This window comes from Cucurbita moschata, unplaced genomic scaffold (assembly GCF_002738365.1).
Source record: "Cucurbita moschata cultivar Rifu unplaced genomic scaffold, Cmos_1.0 Cmo_Scf00044, whole genome shotgun sequence".
In the NCBI taxonomy this organism is placed as follows: domain Eukaryota; kingdom Viridiplantae; phylum Streptophyta; class Magnoliopsida; order Cucurbitales; family Cucurbitaceae; genus Cucurbita; species Cucurbita moschata.
In genome coordinates, this window is record NW_019268560.1 from 3056910 (window position 1) to 3074814 (window position 17905).

The 17905-nt window shown below is 37.1% G+C and overlaps 5 protein-coding genes across 6 annotated transcripts; 2 read left to right on the forward strand and 3 right to left on the reverse strand.

Annotated features, from left to right (window-relative positions):
- Positions 1–164: 164 nt before the first annotated feature.
- On the reverse strand, positions 165–2317 carry LOC111434158 (PAP-specific phosphatase HAL2-like). The gene is made up of 3 exons (XM_023071491.1): positions 1716–2317; positions 890–1577; positions 165–794 (listed from the first exon to the last, which is right to left on the reverse strand). Exons 1-3 carry the CDS (start codon positions 2080–2082, stop codon positions 491–493), a joined length of 1359 nt encoding a protein of 452 aa, XP_022927259.1. The 5' UTR covers positions 2083–2317; the 3' UTR covers positions 165–490.
- A 1527-nt stretch (positions 2318–3844) lies between these two features.
- On the reverse strand, positions 3845–5623 carry LOC111434241 (endonuclease 1). Its single transcript, XM_023071637.1, has 8 exons — positions 5287–5623; positions 5097–5204; positions 4955–5010; positions 4795–4878; positions 4594–4689; positions 4436–4500; positions 4281–4354; positions 3845–4158 (listed from the first exon to the last, which is right to left on the reverse strand). The coding sequence occupies exons 1-8, from the start codon at positions 5573–5575 to the stop codon at positions 4031–4033; spliced, it is 900 nt and encodes a 299-aa protein (XP_022927405.1). The 5' UTR covers positions 5576–5623; the 3' UTR covers positions 3845–4030.
- Positions 5624–6650: 1027 nt separating this feature from the next.
- Positions 6651–10107, forward strand: LOC111434391 (transmembrane protein 184C). The gene is made up of 5 exons (XM_023071856.1): positions 6651–6802; positions 7292–7598; positions 7696–7818; positions 7988–8278; positions 9576–10107. Exons 2-5 carry the CDS (start codon positions 7326–7328, stop codon positions 9780–9782), a joined length of 894 nt encoding a protein of 297 aa, XP_022927624.1. The 5' UTR covers positions 6651–6802; positions 7292–7325; the 3' UTR covers positions 9783–10107.
- A 3677-nt stretch (positions 10108–13784) lies between these two features.
- LOC111433962 lies at positions 13785–15516 on the forward strand. 2 transcript variants are annotated; one of them, XM_023071233.1, is made up of 3 exons: positions 13786–14416; positions 14462–14633; positions 15059–15516. In XM_023071233.1, the coding sequence occupies exons 1-3, from the start codon at positions 14018–14020 to the stop codon at positions 15451–15453; spliced, it is 966 nt and encodes a 321-aa protein (XP_022927001.1). In that variant the 5' UTR covers positions 13786–14017; the 3' UTR covers positions 15454–15516. The 2 variants fall into 2 exon arrangements, with proteins under 2 accessions (XP_022927000.1, XP_022927001.1); XM_023071232.1 differs by having other exon boundaries at positions 13785–14633.
- A 378-nt stretch (positions 15517–15894) lies between these two features.
- On the reverse strand, positions 15895–17390 carry LOC111434162 (syntaxin-124-like). The gene is made up of 2 exons (XM_023071503.1): positions 16610–17390; positions 15895–16533 (listed from the first exon to the last, which is right to left on the reverse strand). The coding sequence occupies exons 1-2, from the start codon at positions 17086–17088 to the stop codon at positions 16101–16103; spliced, it is 912 nt and encodes a 303-aa protein (XP_022927271.1). The 5' UTR covers positions 17089–17390; the 3' UTR covers positions 15895–16100.
- Between the last annotated feature and the right edge of the window lie 515 nt (positions 17391–17905).

Genomic DNA, 17905 nt, shown 5'->3' on the forward strand with positions numbered 1-17905 from the left:
CCCCCCCCCCCCCCCCCCAGAGCAGAAGGAAGAAAGTGAGTGAGGAGAAGAAAATAAGGAAAAGAAAGATCAATATGTAACTACTGGTATAGTTGTAGTACTGATCATACCTTATGTACTTGGAAGAGAATATCACTAAATCCTTGGGAAACTGTAAGCGAATCCGTCCAACTGGTCTGTTTTTTACATGATATATACACAATCAAATGGCTTTGTTCTTATGAGTATTATTTTTCATATCAATATTGACTGAGTTTGCTGTTTGAGGTTATTGTTTGAAACTAACACTTGAGCAGGAAGAGGCTGAAAAGAGAGTATAAGGCTTCCTCCAGACTAAAGATTTAAGCAGGGTTTTTACAAGAAATACAAGCTTGTACTGAATAATGAGAAAGTTTCTGTGGAACTCACATGTACCAAAAGTTACAGTTGAAACCAAACTTTGCTTCTTCTTCTTCTTCTTCTTCCTGTTACCATACAAGAAGCCATAATATCATAGGCAAGAGGAGTTCCAGCTTGCGTCGACTGCTCTGATTATTTTGTCATGAAGGCTGGCTCCAGCGCAAGCGATGACTCCTCGGTCGAGGCCTTCCAAATACATACCTTTCGAGAAGTTGAGTGGACGGCCTCTTGCATCTGTGACTACACCACCAGCTTCTTGTATGATAACCACACCGGCTGCATGATCCCATATCTTCTCCTTGTAACCAGCCCTTGCAAACTTCATGAAGATTTCAGCATCACCACGAGCTATGGCTGCATATTTCACCATGCTGTACACTCTCAATGGTTGGTTCCTACACTCAAAACACGACATGTTATCGTTTTCTTTTAGCTTAAGCTTAACTCAGACCCCTTGAAATGCCTAAACAGAATAGAAAATCATATCTACCTAAGTCCAACGCTATGAGCAAGCCCTGCAGTGAATGAATGGCTTGAATTTGCTTTCTCAACTGGTTCACAGAATGTAGCCAATGCTGGATCATCAATGGTGGACACTTGAATTGGTATAGCAGAGTTAGGCCATACCAATTTCTTAGTTTCATGAACCAATGGTTGCATCCAAGCCTCACCGCTACCTTTCTGGGCATAAATCACACAACCTTTGTCCCAAGAATCTGATGTTGCAGCTGATAATTTGGTTATGATTCTATGGTAGCGAGGATGGTAACATAGCCATTCCTTCCTCATTGGGTAATTAGGACACCCCAGAACCCCCAGCACCACTTCTCCATCTTCTATCAATGCTAGAGCTATAGCATATTGATCCCCACGTATAAACCCCAAGGTGCCATCCACAGGGTCAAGTGTCCAAAATTTTCCAGTAGACCCGCCGGAAGAGTTGCATCGGCCGATGGCTTCAAGAACCTCGGAAGAACAGAGGGTTCTTTCTGGATTTTCCAATCCAAAACGATGTGCCTCACCAAGACACTCATTTACAGTTTCCACAACAGCTTTCAACAATCGGTCTGCCCCAGGCTTGGAAAGAGTCTGAACATCCTCCTCAGCAACAATTGATACATTTTTACTTCCAAAAGATTTTGACAGAATCCAGCTGATAATTGCCTGAACGCTCCAATCTGTTCGAGAAAAAATCCCAATACTAGAACGCTATATATGTCTACCAACAAAAAGGATGAACGCAACGCAATAGACAATCGAAACCCATTTCTTAAATGGACAAATAAAGCACAAAGAAGAGAAAACAATGAAATTACCAGCTACAGTAACAGGGGAATTGTCATCTTTGGCTTGAATTTGGGCATTCTTCTTAAGCAAGTTGCTCTGAACTCTTTGACAAAGAAAGCAAGCCATCTGAACAGCTCCGACGGCGACTTTAAGTTCTTGAGAAAGTGATTCCGACCCAGAAACCAAAGGACCGACCCTTTTCTGGTCTTCCATTATGGACGAAGATGAAGAAACAGACGAATACGTTCGATTAGGGGAAGAAGTATGGATGTGGGTGGAAGGGAAGAAGAAGGAACATTTAAAACCTGCATAGTTGGGTAAGGAACTACTGCTCCTTCCGCTCAAACCGAACCCATGTGGAAGTTTAGCAGCCAAATTTGCAGTATATAAGGGCATAATAGCAGTGGATTGTAGAGATTGGTGACGTTTCAAGTTGGAAGGGGGAGGAATTGAAAAAGAGGGAAAAACGCAAAGGAAAAGGACGGATTGAAGGAGACGGTAAGATGAGTTTAATGGGTTAGGTACTTATAGTTTCATACTTCACCTCTTTAATGGCTAATATTGCAGAGCTTTATTGGAAGAACAGAGAAATTCCCGACGAATTAGTGTGATCCGTTCCCATGAACGCTCAATTGGAAACACACAACCCACCTTCAACATGCAACTCTTACATCATGCTTACCCTAATAATTTTTTCTTTTTTTAATTGAATTGAAGCTTAAAAAAACAAATTTTGCAACCGAATTTCCATATGAATTAAGGATCGTTTGACACTGGATTCTACCTCGGTTGAAGAAAGAAATAAAACATTCATTAGAGACGTCCCTCCCCAATCAACGTGTGATCTCACAATTCACCCATTAGTAGCCTATCTGGCACATATAGTCTACTAGAAAGAGTTTTTCACGTCATTGTAAGAAATGTTTAATTCTTCTCTTTAAGTGATGTAATATGTTCTTCCCTCTCCAACTCAGGTGGGATTTGAAAAGCTCTAAAAAAAAAAATTCTATCATAGGTCATATGTAATTTATGTTACCCACCAAATCTACTGTAACATGTTTATACTACAAACCAAAATTAGGAGTGCTTGTCATATATCGAAGAATTTTTTTACGGTAATTAAATGAGCTTCACATGACTTGTCTATAATATGAGCAACAACATCAATAGAACAAGAGATGTAATTAAACTACCAACAAGTAGTAGAAAAAGATCGATTTTGACACGTATGATCAATAATCAAAAGAACCAATAAACTCGTTGAATGAATATACATGTCACGATGTGAACCCACAAAATATAAGATATTAATCAATCTTATCATCATACAATGTCTTCTCAAAACATCACACATAAATTGAAATTCGTAGAAACAAAATTATAAAGTTGTTCAATAAAAATGTCACGATCCAATCCTCAAAAAAGGAAGTTATTCTTCGCATCTATTGTCATAATTTTCGACCTTTCCAAGTCATTCATTCAATAATGGTGAAGATAAAAATAAAATAAAAAATTAAAAGTGTATATAATAAAAGATTATACAGCATAAATTCGCGGTTCTAATAAAAACAAAATAGAATAAATACTATTTTCTTTTTTTGGAAAGAGATATATTTTTAATTTTAAAATTAAAAAGAATAAAAAGAATAAAAAATTGTTATCCTTGAATATAATAAGTGGATGGAAATGCCCATCACTCAAATCTTTTCGAAATATCTTTTATAAAATTCCTTCCTTAAATAAAAAATAACTCAATCAAATATCTTTAAATACTCAACTGATATAAATTAAAATGATTGGATTAATATATTTATGAGTTATTTTTTATTATTATAAATGAATTATAAGGTACTTAATAGAATTAATTAATAAAAAGATGTTGGTACGCTTTTAACCCTTTTTGGCTTATGTTATGATTACATCGGAAGAACATCACTCCCTTCTTTTCATGGTGTTTTATTTATCCTAAAGTTCATAACGTATTTTAATAAAGGAATATACAGATTGAAACAACAAAGAACTCGAGAGATCCCAAAGATACATCATAATTTACACTAACTCTAGTAATGGTTAGATCGAAGTAATCAACAAAGTTCTCTCCAAAACAACCTTTCTTTCACTTTCTTTATTGAAATTAAACAAATAAAAGTTTTCGGTGCTCGAAAGAATATTTATATAATTTTTTAAATTCAGTGGATATAGTAATGATTTGATTAAACTATATATTATGTTACATTATAAACTATTTAAAGTAAGGTTATGAAAATTATGAATAAATCACTATGGTCAAACTATGTGAACTATTACAATTATTGGCTAATATTAAAATGCGTTGTCAAATTAATCAAATTGAGGAGCGGAATCCTCCTTTAGGGTTTTCGGAAAAAACCCGGTTCAAAAGCATGGCCAACCGGACCCCACCTTTGGCCAATCGTTCCATTACAATTGGCAACCTTGAATCGAAGTAATCCTCTGCCGACATAAAACGACATTAATTAGGGTTTTCATTTTTTTTTTTTTTAATACAAAACTAATTTTTGTTTAAAAGTTTCTTAAAATTGATTAATGATATTATTTACTTGTTAATTACATACCTGACAAAGTCATGCCAGCTTCAACTCCTTCGTATGCCCACGTGCAAGCTAATTTTATACTCTCCTCAGCCCAACTAATTTCACACACAAAAATTAATAATAATAATAATAAGCATCCTTAAAATAAATAAATTAATTAATTAAAAAAAACATACTTGTTTATGCATGAATTAACATTAACACAACGCTCCCATGTCGGAACATCATCGCTCCAAATTCCCTACCAAAATTGAAACTTAATATTAAAAAAATAAAAACTTAAAATTTATTTTGTGGTAATTGATGAAAAATAATTGTATTAATTAATAATTACATGGGTTAAATTCCTTTGTAGGTCTTCTAGAAGGAGGTCTGTATCCTTGTCGTAGTAATCTGCCAGGGCTGTAAGAATAATTTCCCTATCCCATACCTGCAACCCTCCAATTTTCTTTTATTATTACTTTTTATTTTTTTAAAAAAATTAACTGGAAATTCGACAAGAATTACTTATAATTAATATGTGTTTAGGTCTTACATGGTGCAGGTTGGACTTGTGGCGGTACCACCGTAACTCTATGGTGTTCCCTCCCTCATCGCTCGTGAATCCCACGTGCAGTGGCTGAAAATTAAAAAAAATTAATTAACATTAACATAATTAATTAAAAATAACTTCTTCTTTTTTTCAATAACTTCACCTGATGAATATCCCCAACGAAGTGAGATAAAAACAGTAACGCTTCCGTCAAGTTATCTGCAAAAACCAATAAACAAAGAAACCGCCGTCTTTAAATATATTCTCGGATCCGGGTCGGGTCGGGTCGGGGTGGGGTGACTTACTTTTAGCGTCGGGGCCTTGTTTTGGGAAGGCAGTGAGTTGAGTGGTGAAATTCCGAATGGCACCGGCGACGCACATGTTGACCTGGGCGGCAGTGTTATGGCAATCCCCTGAAGAAAACGCAGCGTTTTAATTGAGTAATGGGAAGAAGAAGATTTTTGGTTTACAGGGAAAGGAAAAGGAGGGAGTTACTTTTGTAGAGGAAAGAACAGGCATTGTCCGGCGTGTTGATGTAGTGAAGGGGACTGGTCCACCGGTATTTAGACCAGCGTCGGATTTGGTCAGCCCATACACACATCGCCGAGAGATTCCCGCCGGCGCTTTCTGGTAGCAGAGCTTGAACTGCCTCTGTTGCCTCTGGATTCAGGAGCTCCTGGGCAATTTGACATGTTAGGACATGGCCTTCTTTGCTCCATCCTTGAGCACTAGGCAGGAGAAGGAAGGTAAAACAGAGCAAAACCAGAAATCTAAACACCCACATTTTTGTTCCAGATCAATGGCGAACGGAAAGTTGGGTTATAAATATAAATATATGCAGATAAAGACACGCAGCTGTATTGTATTGTAATTGTATTATTGTTATTATTATAAGAGGTGTTGTTTGAGTGCAAGCAATTGGGTTGAAATATTGGCTCATTTTTAAAGCACCACAAGCCTGTGACGCCAAGCAAGTTGGGGGAATTTTATTAAGCCCTCAAACAGATGCTCACTGGTTTTGCTTTATCTTTAAGAGTTGGGGAGTTGGGAGTATTATGCTCCTTCATCCCATCCCATTCTATTACGGTAGAAGGATTATATTCAAAATTTGAGTTTGATCTTGACTCAGAAGAATATGCTTAACACATGCAAGTCCAACGTTATTTGTTGGGAGTTAAGGGGAAGGAAAAGAGGCTCCTAACTAAATGTAGTTTGTGTGAGAATCTATCAAACTATTCGGACCAAATTTGGAATCAAGCAGAAAAGCGTTGTGTTGATGAGCCTACTGGTTAGGTAAAGGCTGACCAAACTAATTATGCTTAGCTGATCCTTTTGAATGATCAGTCACACTGAGACTAAGACACAGCTCGAACTCTTATGAGTGGCTGGACAATGGGCGAAAGCTCGATCCAGAAATATCAAGTGTGAGTGAAGAAGGGCAATGACGCTTGTAAAGCTCTTTCATCGAGAAGAAGCCCTAACTAACTTCGTGCCAGCCGCTACGGTAAGACAAGGGGAGGGGGGCAAGTGTTCTTCTCCACCTATAGGCACTCAAACAAGTTGAAATGAAGCATTAAGAATATTTTCTCTAATTTAATTTTCTTTAATTTGATATCTACTTTTTGTTTTCAAAATTTAAAAAAAAAAATCATTTTTTAAATACTTCTTTTAATTAATAAAAGTTTGATCTAGAATAAATGTGAAATTCATAGTAAAAAAAGAATGGAAAAACAATCTTAATTTATATTAAAAATAATTAAATCCCTAAAATAAAATTGCGTGATACACCAATAAATTAGTCTGACTCAGTTGTCAAAGCTTCCATAAATTTTAATGGTTAAAGAGTCGGATTAAAATTTACCATCACTTGCCAATCATGGTACCGCTGCTGAACAATTTCTGGGTCTATCTCCGTCTTCCCCATTCTCTGTAACTAGATCGGCGCGCCACTCAGGGGCAACTTTCCGCTGTAAAGGAGCAGAACCAACTGCACGAACCATTCCGATTCGAAGTGAGTAATCAAAACCTTTTATCTTATCTATTCATATTAACTACAACTTCGGCTAGATCGCAATGAATCTGAAAGTCTAGGCTAGTTCTAAGCTTCCGTTGGCCCCTCACCCCCAAAATCCCAAATACTGATCGCCGAAACTGAAACCTTCCTTGATTTTGCGTAATTTCGTTAACTTTGCGCTCCAAATTGCTTTAAATTATCCATAAGCTCGAAACCGAGAATTTGAAGTTGTACGGTGTATATTCTCCCAGGGCATAAATTTGCGTTTCTATTTGTTTCTGCAGTTCAGATTGTTTATGTTGATAGCACATGTTGAGTTATTTTAAGAACGCAAATAGCCATAATTAGTAATTAGGTTGAACGGTATTTGTTATTGCTGATTCTAGGAACTGTTTTCCCAATATCATTTAGAAATCAAGTTAAAACGACCGTATGTGGCATTTAGCTTAATATAAGTATATTGATTTTCCTATCTTCTTTTTGCAGATTCTTCCATAAGTTTTCTTTCTTCTGTGGAATAATGGATTTCGCCACTTTATCCACTTTGAATCCTGAACAGCTGACTGTATTAGGATCTGGATTCTGCGTGATGTTGACAATGCATTACACCGTGCAGTTATTATCTCAGCATCTCTTTTACTGGAAGAACCCTAAGGAGCAAAAGGCCATAGTTATTATTATATTAATGGCTCCCTTATATGCAGTTGACTCATTTGTGGGTTTGCTACATATCAAGGGGAGCAAGGAATTCTTCATGTTCTTAGATTCTGTTAAGGAATGTTATGAAGCTTTGGTGAGTTTTTTCAACATCGTTTAATTTCACTTTGCCCTGTGCCCACTCTAGTTGAGTTAATAGTAATTGCCTCTTGCCTGTATGTGTTGAATGTCAGGTAATTGCTAAGTTCTTGGCTTTGATGTATAGCTATCTGAATATATCGATGAGCAACAATATTATTCCGGATGAAATCAAAGGAAGAGAAATTCATCATTCGTTTCCAATAACACTATTTCAGGTACAAAAATGGAATGTATTGAGTTGGACTAAGCAGTTATCACTGGGATCAATTGGATTCCGTTTTCCTTTCTATTGGGGCTTTAGAACATCGTACCAGCGCTGTCTTCTTGATCTTTTCTATTCGTTCTTTCATATACCTTAACTTTTATTTGTGATGAAACTTGCAGCCTCGAACTGTCCGTTTGGACCATCGACATCTATTACTTCTCAAGCATTGGACATGGCAATTTGTTGTCATCCGCCCTGTTTGCTCTATTTTGATGATAACACTGCAACTATTGAGAATGTATCCTAGCTGGTTAAGATGGACGTTTACCATCATCCTTAACATTTCAGTTTCTCTGGCAATGTACTCTCTGGTTGTCTTCTACCATGTTTTCGCCAAGGAGCTTAAACCACACAATCCATTGGCCAAGTTCATGTGCATTAAAGGGATTGTATTCTTCTCCTATTGGCAGGTAAAACGGCTAATTCAGAGCTTTTGCCATGAATAAGCATGCTTGCATATATATTTTTTTTAATCACTCCCCAAAACAAACATCCCCCTAGAGAAATGGTGAATAATATGATAATGAGAAAACTATCGAATAGCACTAAGTGCAAGATCCCACATCGATTGGAGAGGGGAACGAGTGCCAGCGAGAACGCTGGTCCCCAAGGGGGGTGAATTGTGAGATCCTACATCCCTTGGAGAGGGGAACTGTAACGACCCAAATCCACCGCTAGCAGATATTGTTCTCTTTGGGCTTTCCTTTTCGGGCTTCCCCTCAAGGCTTTAAAACGCGTCTGCTAGGGGAAAGTTTCCACACCCTTATAAATAGTGGTTTGTTCTCCTCCCCAATCAATGTGGGACATCACAATCCACCCCTTCGGGGCCCAGCGTCCTCGCTGGCACTCTTTCCTTCCTCCAATCGATGTGGGACCACCCCCAAATCCACCCCCTTTGGGGCCCAGCATCCTTACTGGCACACCGCCTCGTGTCTACCCCGGGGAACAGGCTGCCACACCTCTTTGGGCTTTCCCTTTCGGGCTTCCCCTCAAGGCTTTAAAACGCGTCTACTAGGGGAAGGTTTCCACACCCTTATAAGTGGTGGTTTGTTCTCCTCCCCAACCAATGTGGGACATCACAGGAACAAAACATTCTTTGTAAGAGCGTGGAAACCTCTCCCTAGCAGACGCGTTTTAGAGGAGAAGCCCGAAAGGGAAAGCCCAAAGAGGACAATATCTGCTAGCGGTGAGCTTGGGCTGTTACACCAAGATTGACGACAAAGAAGCTTTTTTCTTTTTCTTTTTTTTTTTTTGGCAAGTTTAGGACCAGGAAGGCATTGTTTGGAGTTCCAACTTTCTTTTGAGCGCATGTTTCTGTCTGCCCTTTTGCCTATACTAGTTTTTTCCCATGTATTTTTTACTTTTCCTTAAATTATGGGTGCTGAAGGTAATGCGCAACCAACTTATGTCAGATAACCTGTCGACAAAGATTTGTAACGAATTTTTATCACTGATGCAAATTCACTCGAGTCAGTAGGATACAGAATTTTGTTATTTTCAGCAGAACCTAGTTTTTCCCAGTAGTTTCATCCGTTGTCGGTATGTATACTTTTGGCATCTAATTGTTTTAATTGTCTCTATTCTCTGAATTCCCACATGTATTGTTAAGGAATATGAACAATTTCCTGTCTTCTGTCCTTCATTGAATTTGTTTCTGTAATTATGTTACTGTCCTCACTTCATCTTAACATGCCATCCACTATTCAGGGCGTGGTGCTAGATATACTTGTTGCACTGGGCATTATTGGGTCAACCCACATCTGGTTAGACGTTGAGCAAGTCGAAGAGGCATTCCAGAACGTGTTGATATGTTTAGAGATGATTGTGTTCGCTGTTTTTCAGCAGTATGCCTTCCATGTTGGACCTTACAGTGGAGAAGTTGAAAGAAAACTGAAAATGAAAAAGAACGATTAACGTTGGAAGTAGGTTTGATGAAAATCTTTGACAGAGATATGATATGAGTTGAAGTTAGTATTTGATGAGTGTTCTATGTCTGAACGGTATTTATGAACCTTGTGGAAGATCTGTTCTTTGCTCACTTTCAGTCCGGTTGTCTCAACAGAAGTTGAAAAATGTGTACCCAAGGAAGCAGAATCGAGACTAGTCTTTGAATTCGTGGAAATGGCCCTGGCCACCGACGTAAGAAAGTCTAGTGGGTGTCAAGAATCACGATCCTCCACACCACAATGGTAATATAGTATGATATTATCCACTTTGAGTTTAAACTCTCGGGACTTTATGATATTTATCTTAATTAGCTAAGGGACTCTCCTACTCGTAATAATCCAGAAGAATTAGTTAACTAAAACCTAAAATTAGGTCAGAGATGGGAAGAATTAGTCTCAGCTGGCGGGGAATATCCTCCCGTGGCACTGACACGGACACGCGTCAGTCAATGGAAGCATGGACGGTGGTCAGTTACGGCCGCAGTGTAATAGAATTAACTAGCTGGACAGGACCATCTACTTTGACGCCCCAAAAATAATAATTATTAATTTTTTTAAAAAAACTCTTTTAATAATTTCCACATTTCGCCATTCGTGCCAGTTTCGTCCCCGGATAATGCTCCCTCAATTTCATCCGACGTGTCGTCACTGTCTATCTTCGTTGACAATTTTACCGGCAACCGGGTTTATTGGGATTGTCGGTATGTTTTGTACTGCCATCTTTCAGCGGTTTGGTTAACAAACTATTTGTCCTTTTGTTTCGATTTAAAGTGCTTTAATTAAATTTCCCACAAGCTTCCTACGTCACTCCACTGTCCTATTCCAATTACCTCTCGATTTATGGATAAAATTTATTATTACCACATATATTTTCCAATGTGAAAGAATGGACTTTGGGGGTTTTTATTTTAAATTATAATATAGTCTTTAACAATGTTTTAAAAAATTACAACATCATTAACTTAAATAATATAATTACCTTATAGACTTTTATATTTTAAAAAAAGAATATATATATATATATATATATATATATTAAATTTTAATTTATATTAAATGAGGGGCAGACATGAGATGGAAACCGGATATACAATCTTATGTCCGTCTCTATTTATCAAGTAAAGAAAAAAAAAAACGTTGATCACTCCCTTCGCGATTTTGTCTAAATAGAGAATCCGCATCTCATTCATGGTGGGTTCCCATAGTATCCGACACATCTCTAATAATATACGTGTCATTTTTTAAATATTTAAATCTATTACTTTGCTAACTACCTTCACTAACTGCCATACCCAATTTTTTTTTTCTTCTATTTTTTCTTCCTCCACAACCATACACGAAGCTTCTTCCTCCTTTCATTCTCCTTTCACTGGAAACGAACTGATTTTGACCCATATTCTGTTCTCATTACTTCTTTTGCAAATTTAAATTTAAAGTTGTATTATTATATAATAACCAAATTTATATTTTCTTTAAATTTTTTTTTAAATATTAATTTACCTAATTACCAATTAATGTTAGCTTAATGAACAAGTAATTAAGTCAACCTGAAAGTCCAAACAGTTAATCCAAAATTAAAGTCGGTTGCTTCCATTTAAACGCGTAAAACATCAATTAACTTCATAAATTAAGTGATTAGATAAACATTTTGTCGTCATTTCATTTTGATTAAAAAAAAATGCCTTTATTTTGGACCCATCAATTTTGGAGCAGATTCCGACATATCCGCGCTCGACCACAATATTTTCATAATAAATATACATGTAGTTTTCACTTTTTTTTTTCTCATTTATTATTTTAATGTTGTTACAATTAATGCATGTAGTTGAATTTTCAAAACGAAAATATATATTTTCACACTGTTTCAATATATATTTAATTCCATTATAGTAATCTTTCTAATATTCACTATGAATTTTTATTTTCATTATTTATATATGAAAAATCTTAAAGGGAAAATCTTTAACCATTAAAATGTGTTAGAAATTTATTTATTGCGTCATTAAATGCGGTCACAAAAATAGGTTCATGGTTTTTTAATATATTTATTCATTGTAAAGGTTTGAATAATGAATAATGAGATTGAAAAATAACAGCAAAATTATTTGTTTAATCTAATCTTAATATTTAATTTAAGGTATGGTAGAAAGTGATTTGTTATTATATATTAACAAGGCATTCCCTTTTAATTAATTAAATTTATTTGTTTAACCTAATCTGACCGATTGAGATGATCTGCAATACGTGTCAATTCATTAACATTTTAATATAGAAGTCAACATTCTTCCAGGTTGACTTGAATGGACTTAACTAATTAACATGGCCCACGTGTACTTTTTTTTTTTGGTGAATATTTTAATTACACTCTAGATACTAATTGGGTTCATATTGACATCATTTAATTTTGATTAATTAAATAGTTGTATAATACATATTTTCAATTTTTAAGAAAATTTATAAAATATCATCGAATATAGAATTAATCCAAACTAAATACACTTAATTTCTAGGTGGATTGTGGTGCTACTATTTCTTTAGGATACCTTTCGACTTTAGTTAAAACTATTCTCGTTCTGTTTTTATAGATATTCTCAGGTTTGTACAGTAATCTTATAAAGGAAGGACTAGTTGATCGCATTTGGCACGGAACCACATACCGGGATTCTTTACGACCCCTTATACGTGTTAGGAATCACGACTCTTCACAATGATATGATATTGTCCACTTTGAGCATAAGCTCTCATGGCTTTGTTTTGGGCTTCCCCAAAAGACTTTATACGGATGGAGATAATATTCCTCACTTATAAACTCATAATCAATCCCTAAATTAACCAATGTGGGACTCATTCCCAATAATCATCAACAATATACCGTATATGAGGGGATCTTCACTAAAAGCTAGCTCTTTTGGCGGATGGATAAGGTCCCTCACTCTGACATGAAACACAAAGAAAGCTGCATAGGAACATCGAGGTCACTAGTTATTGAATCCAAAATTTAAATCTTGATCTGAATCCTAGATATAAGGCTCGTGTACTAAATTCATGCATTTATTTGTATCAAATGTTTAGGTCGATTCTCGAATGAATCTAATAATTAGAAAATGTTGTGAATAATAAGCATGAATAAAAAAATCCATATAAATAAATTATATAAATACTTCCAAAGAGGTAAATCAACAAGAAAAAGAAAAAGAAAAGAAAATTATGAATCTGACATCTTTAAAAAAGTTTTTATTTTTATTTTTAATAAAGAAGAAAGCTTATCCATTGAATGCATAGAATTGAATGAAGTCCGTGGTCGGCAGGGAAGGTCGTGTGCGGTGGCGGAAGCAGTGGCACATGTGTGATGGCGGAGGAAGGCCATGGCGGAACCGGTGGGCCACCGCTTCAGGATCCTGGAACAGCCACCGGGAGTAACGGTCAATTAAACGACCGTTGAGGATAGGGATATCTTTATGAATATACTAAAATAATAATAATATAAAAAAAAAAAAGAAGGTGTTGGCTGAGGTTGTAAAATGGCTAAAATGGCAGTAAAGCGTAACTTTAAGACCAAGTTGTGGCTGCCCATCTGTAATTAATAATTCAAAATATGGCCACCAAATTTGTTATCATAATTTCAAAGCTTTATTATATTTATTATTATTGTTTATTGAGTACATATGTTATCTATATTTATAACCCATGGTTTTATTATCAAGATTACTGTTATTTAAATATGATCGCATATAATTTATTTATTTATTTTTTTAATATTTGAAAATATATGGCTCCACGTTCATGTTAATCTTTATGGATTTTAATGGTTCTTTAAATGAACAAATAAATAATTAAATATCTCTTTTTATGACACCATCACTTCAATGCTTCTCTTTATTTATTTTGTTTCCACTTCTTTAAATTCTGGGCCACCCTTAAACCGCTTGGATTATTTGACCCAATTCAACACTCCACGTACTTTCTAGTTCTTCATTATCAGCCGTCCATCTTTCCCCAGCTCATTCCCAATGTCTAATCCAACGGCTCATATTCCGTTTCAAACCGTGTCCCTTCACTCCGTCCCTATATAAATGAATTGCGAACTGAACGATAAGCCCACACCACATCTGCACTTCGCATAAGGACACTCTGAGTCTTTTCATCTCCGACCGGCTACATCACCGGCGAAGTTTCAGATAACTACTACAAAGAAGAAGGAAAATGGCGTGGTTGCTCTCTTTGAAGGCTTTATTGATGTCGGCCGGAGTTGTTTCCTTGGCTCTGGCTCTGAAGGTCTCCGTTCCTTGGGTTGTTGAGTTTTCCGTTCTGTATGTGCCTCTGATTTGGAACTCCATGATTTCTTGCCTGAGGCCTCCTTACATTTACATTATCATCAATGGCATCATCATCTCCATCGTCGCCTCCTCGCGCTTCAACCAGAAAGAAGCCGACGCTTACGTTGAGATTCCTTCTGCAAATAAGGCTCCGGAGGATATCGGATACAGGGAGATTGTTTCGGATTTCACTACTGTAGAATCGCCGGCGGTTTACGAACAGAGAGATGAACTGATTGTTTTGGAAGTGAAGACTATCGATGCGATAGATTCGCCGATTGAAGAAGTAATTGTTCCGGAAGTGCAGGCGGTGATCTTACCAAGAGAAGAAGTAATTGTTCCGGAAGCGATTAGCTCTGTTGAAGCTGAAGCAGAGGATGAGGACAAATTCATCATATCGACCAATCCGATCTGGAATTCGCCGGAGAGGATGAGATTGCCAGAGAAACCACTTGTTTCTTCCAGATTCAGCCACCGTAAATCGGCGAAATCGAGTCCTGAAGGTAATGATTAATCGATTTCATTTCAATTTCATATCAATTTCGCACTTCTTTTAAAAACTGCAAGCAAGCATTAGGTTACCAAGTAATTAATTTGATAAACAGTGAGAATCAAACTCGAACAACTTTTTGGTCGGCGTCGGGGAGAAATAGCCGGCGCTGTAGTCAGTTTCTTTACGTCTCTTTTGCGCTATGAAATAAAAATCAACTTTGGCATGTCATAAATGAACAGAGACTGACTATAACCATACAGCTACCACTTGCGTTGTGCACTGTGAGCGTCGTTTTCACGCACAAATTTACAAACAATAAGAAAGGGCAAAAGGCCAAACACAGCCATAAGGATTGTTAGGTCCAAAATTTCTCATAACGGATAAACAATAAAATATTCTGATCGGCGATCTGTTTACCGGTGAAATCTGTTTCAGGCGGAAAGGCGCTGGGAGTAATATCGAAGGCGAAACGGCACGAGACGCTAGAGAACACGTGGAAGGCGATAACGGAAGGCAGAGCAATGCCGTTGAGCAGGCACATGAAAAAGTGCGAGACGTGGGAGAATCACTACCGTCAGATTAGCGCCGGCGAGGTCGAGTCGTCAGCGGTGCAGAAATCGGAGACGTTCAAGGACCGGACGAATCAGGCATTGACGCCGGTGAATGTGTCGGCTCAGGCGATGAAGCTGAGGAAAGAGCCGTCGATGAATCAGGACGATTTGAACCGGCGAGTGGAGGATTTCATAAGAAGGTTCAACGAGGAGATGAGGTTGCAGAGGGAGCAGTCGTTGAAGAAGTACTGGGAGATGGTGAACCATGGAGATAACTGAATTTACAGTCTCTTTTGGAAGCTTTTCTTCCTTTCTGGTAAATTTTGATTGGTCCAAATATACGAAATTAATTACTTTATTTTTATTTGTAAAAAAAATTAAATCATAATTATAGAAGGTGTCCTATACTAGCTAGTTAGGTTTGTATAAGTTTTTTTTTCTTTCCCTATAAAAAAAAAAAAAAACAATGGGATTATTGGTGTTCATATATTACTTTTTTTTTATTTGTAAAAATATAAATATTAAATTACAAATTTTAAAAATTAGAATTTAGTATATAAAATTGATAAATAATAGTTATCATAAATAACTCTATTAAACCATACCAAGTTTTTACTCTTTTTTTTTTTTTTTTTTTTTTTTTTTTTAAAAATTTAAAAGGGAGACGTAGAAGCTTAAGAAGTGAGCAACCACACATGCAAGCATTTAAAAATGAGAAAATAAAAAGAAAGTGATAAAATTGTATTGGATCTTTGGCTATACAAACATTCTGTTGTTGTTTTGTTTCCAGCAACTAAGAACACACACATTTACAGCTACGTGTACCGACCAACACATCCTCAGAAGACGCCAATTTGAATGACAGAAGCGAATTGAAACAATTTTTGTTGGAGGGGTCTTCTTTAGAAAGCAAAGCAAGAAGCTTTCTACAACAAATGAGGTAAAATTGTAGTCAAGATCGGGAAGAGGATGACGATAATAAGAACAACCCCCAAGATAATGGCATAGCAAGTCCACTTCCTCGAGCTCTTCTGTATCTCTCTGGCTTCCTGAAGCTGCTCTGTTCCTCTTCTCACGAACGAGTTTGCATGCGCGACATGGCTCTCGATGTCGTTCAGCTGGTGCCCTTGTGCCTCGACCAGCGCCGCCATGTCCAAGAATATTTGATGCAGCTCTAACAAATTCTTCTCTATCTCCTTCACAGCGTCGTGTCGCTCCTGAATCTCTGAGATTGTGTCCATTATCTGACCCCTCCCCTGTTCTTGAATTGCCTTCTGGAGGAAGCTCTCGCTTTCCCCACTTGCTATCAAATTCTCTATTGTCTCTTCGTCGGCTTTCTGCCCTGTCACTGTGAAGTACCTGTCCCCTCCCCCAATAACAAAAAAGCTCTCATTTTTATGTTCTGAATCTATTTGAATATGTTTTGGTTCATTACCTGCGCTCGATGGTTTCTTTGTATTCGGCGTTCATTCGACCTCTGAGGCCTTGAAACTCATCCATGACATCTTTGAGCTTCTTCCCCAAGCCGCTGACGACGGAGGTTCGGGTTCGGTCGGCGGAGGAGCCAGGGCCGCAACCTGGGAGGCTGCGGTGAGCGGCGTTGGAACGATCCAGAGCCTCGAGTTTGCCTTTAATCATTTTGACTCGTTTCAGAACCTGGGCGACATCGGCCTCCATTCTGCCCCTCAGCTCCTTCATCGTCTTGGCATTGTGGACAATCTTGCATTCCTCATTGTTCTGTTGCAATTTCTTGTACAAATTCTCGACCTGTTTCATGTCGTCTTTAACATTCTCGACATCCTCGAAGAACGTGTCCAAATTCACAGTCTCATTCCCAGACTCCATGCCGTCCACAGACGCCTGTTGCTTCAGATCCGTGTATTGCTTGAACGAATTCGAGAACAAGTCGTTCATTTTGTCTGGTTTTTTGTTTGTACAATCAAATCTCCCAAATGGGTTTTGTTTTTTAGGGGATTTTTTTGAAATGGGAAGAAAAAATTAAGAAAAAAAAGTTGAAAAATTTGGTCTTTTCTTTTCCTAGACGAAGTTGTGCTGAATTGTCTTCGTCCAATAAGAAGAGAAAAGAGTTAAAACTCCAATACCCCAAGATGGGTACAGAGAAATTAAGAAGATTTGAGAATGGGAGTTGCTGAAATTAGATATATTTGAAATGGAATGAATGAAGATTTTGGATGATTGGGGGAAATATCAACCACTTGGCGGATTGTGTTCATCAAAATATTGAAACTTTTTTTCCTGTCATTCATCATGTCTTTGACTTGGTCGTTTTTCTTTCTATCCTCCCAACTTTTCAACCACTAATTAATAACTAAATCAGGCTATTGGAAATGAATCAGGATTGCCCATCGAACAAAATAAAAAATTCAATTATGGGTTTTTTTTAATATTAATTTTTAATCTAATGGAACCAACCGTGACCGTGACCATTCGAAGGGGGTCGAAAGTAGTACAAAGTTCTCTTCACAAGTGTAGAGTGTGAAGTTTTAGTAAAGCGACCGAGTGTGAATGTTATTTGAAAATGAATCACGATTGCCCATTGAACAAGATAAAAAATTCAATTACGGACTTTTTTTAATATTAATTTTTAATCTAATTGGACCAACCGTCACCGTTCGAAGGAGTCGCAAGTAGTATTAAAGTTCTGGTCACAATTGTAAAGTGTGAAGTTTTAGTAAAGCTATCCAATGTGAATGTTATTCTCGAAGTTAAT

Bases quoted from the DNA above. Each gene is read 5' to 3' on its own strand.
- LOC111433962 (XM_023071232.1), top strand. From the start codon at position 14,018: ATGGCGTGGTTGCTCTCTTTGAAGGCTTTATTGATGTCGGCCGGAGTT. The intron at 14,634-15,058 runs GTAATGATTAAT...AATCTGTTTCAG, and splicing joins GGCGAAATCGAGTCCTGAAG to GCGGAAAGGCGCTGGGAGTA.
- LOC111434158 (XM_023071491.1), bottom strand. From the start codon at position 2,082: ATGCCCTTATATACTGCAAATTTGGCTGCTAAACTTCCACATGGGTTC. The intron at 1,578-1,715 runs GTAATTTCATTG...TTTCTCGAACAG, and splicing joins TTCCCCTGTTACTGTAGCTG to ATTGGAGCGTTCAGGCAATT. The intron at 795-889 runs GTAGATATGATT...TTTTGAGTGTAG, and splicing joins GCTCATAGCGTTGGACTTAG to GAACCAACCATTGAGAGTGT.
- LOC111434241 (XM_023071637.1), bottom strand. From the start codon at position 5,575: ATGTGGGTGTTTAGATTTCTGGTTTTGCTCTGTTTTACCTTCCTTCTC. The intron at 4,690-4,794 runs GTAAGACCTAAA...GGAGGGTTGCAG, and splicing joins ACAAGTCCAACCTGCACCAT to GTATGGGATAGGGAAATTAT. The intron at 4,159-4,280 runs GTATGTAATTAA...TTATGTCGGCAG, and splicing joins AGCTGGCATGACTTTGTCAG to AGGATTACTTCGATTCAAGG.
- LOC111434391 (XM_023071856.1), top strand. From the start codon at position 7,326: ATGGATTTCGCCACTTTATCCACTTTGAATCCTGAACAGCTGACTGTA. The intron at 7,599-7,695 runs GTGAGTTTTTTC...GTTGAATGTCAG, and splicing joins AGGAATGTTATGAAGCTTTG to GTAATTGCTAAGTTCTTGGC. The intron at 7,819-7,987 runs GTACAAAAATGG...TGAAACTTGCAG, and splicing joins TTCCAATAACACTATTTCAG to CCTCGAACTGTCCGTTTGGA.
- LOC111434162 (XM_023071503.1), bottom strand. From the start codon at position 17,088: ATGAACGACTTGTTCTCGAATTCGTTCAAGCAATACACGGATCTGAAG. The intron at 16,534-16,609 runs GTAATGAACCAA...GGGAGGGGACAG, and splicing joins AAAGAAACCATCGAGCGCAG to GTACTTCACAGTGACAGGGC.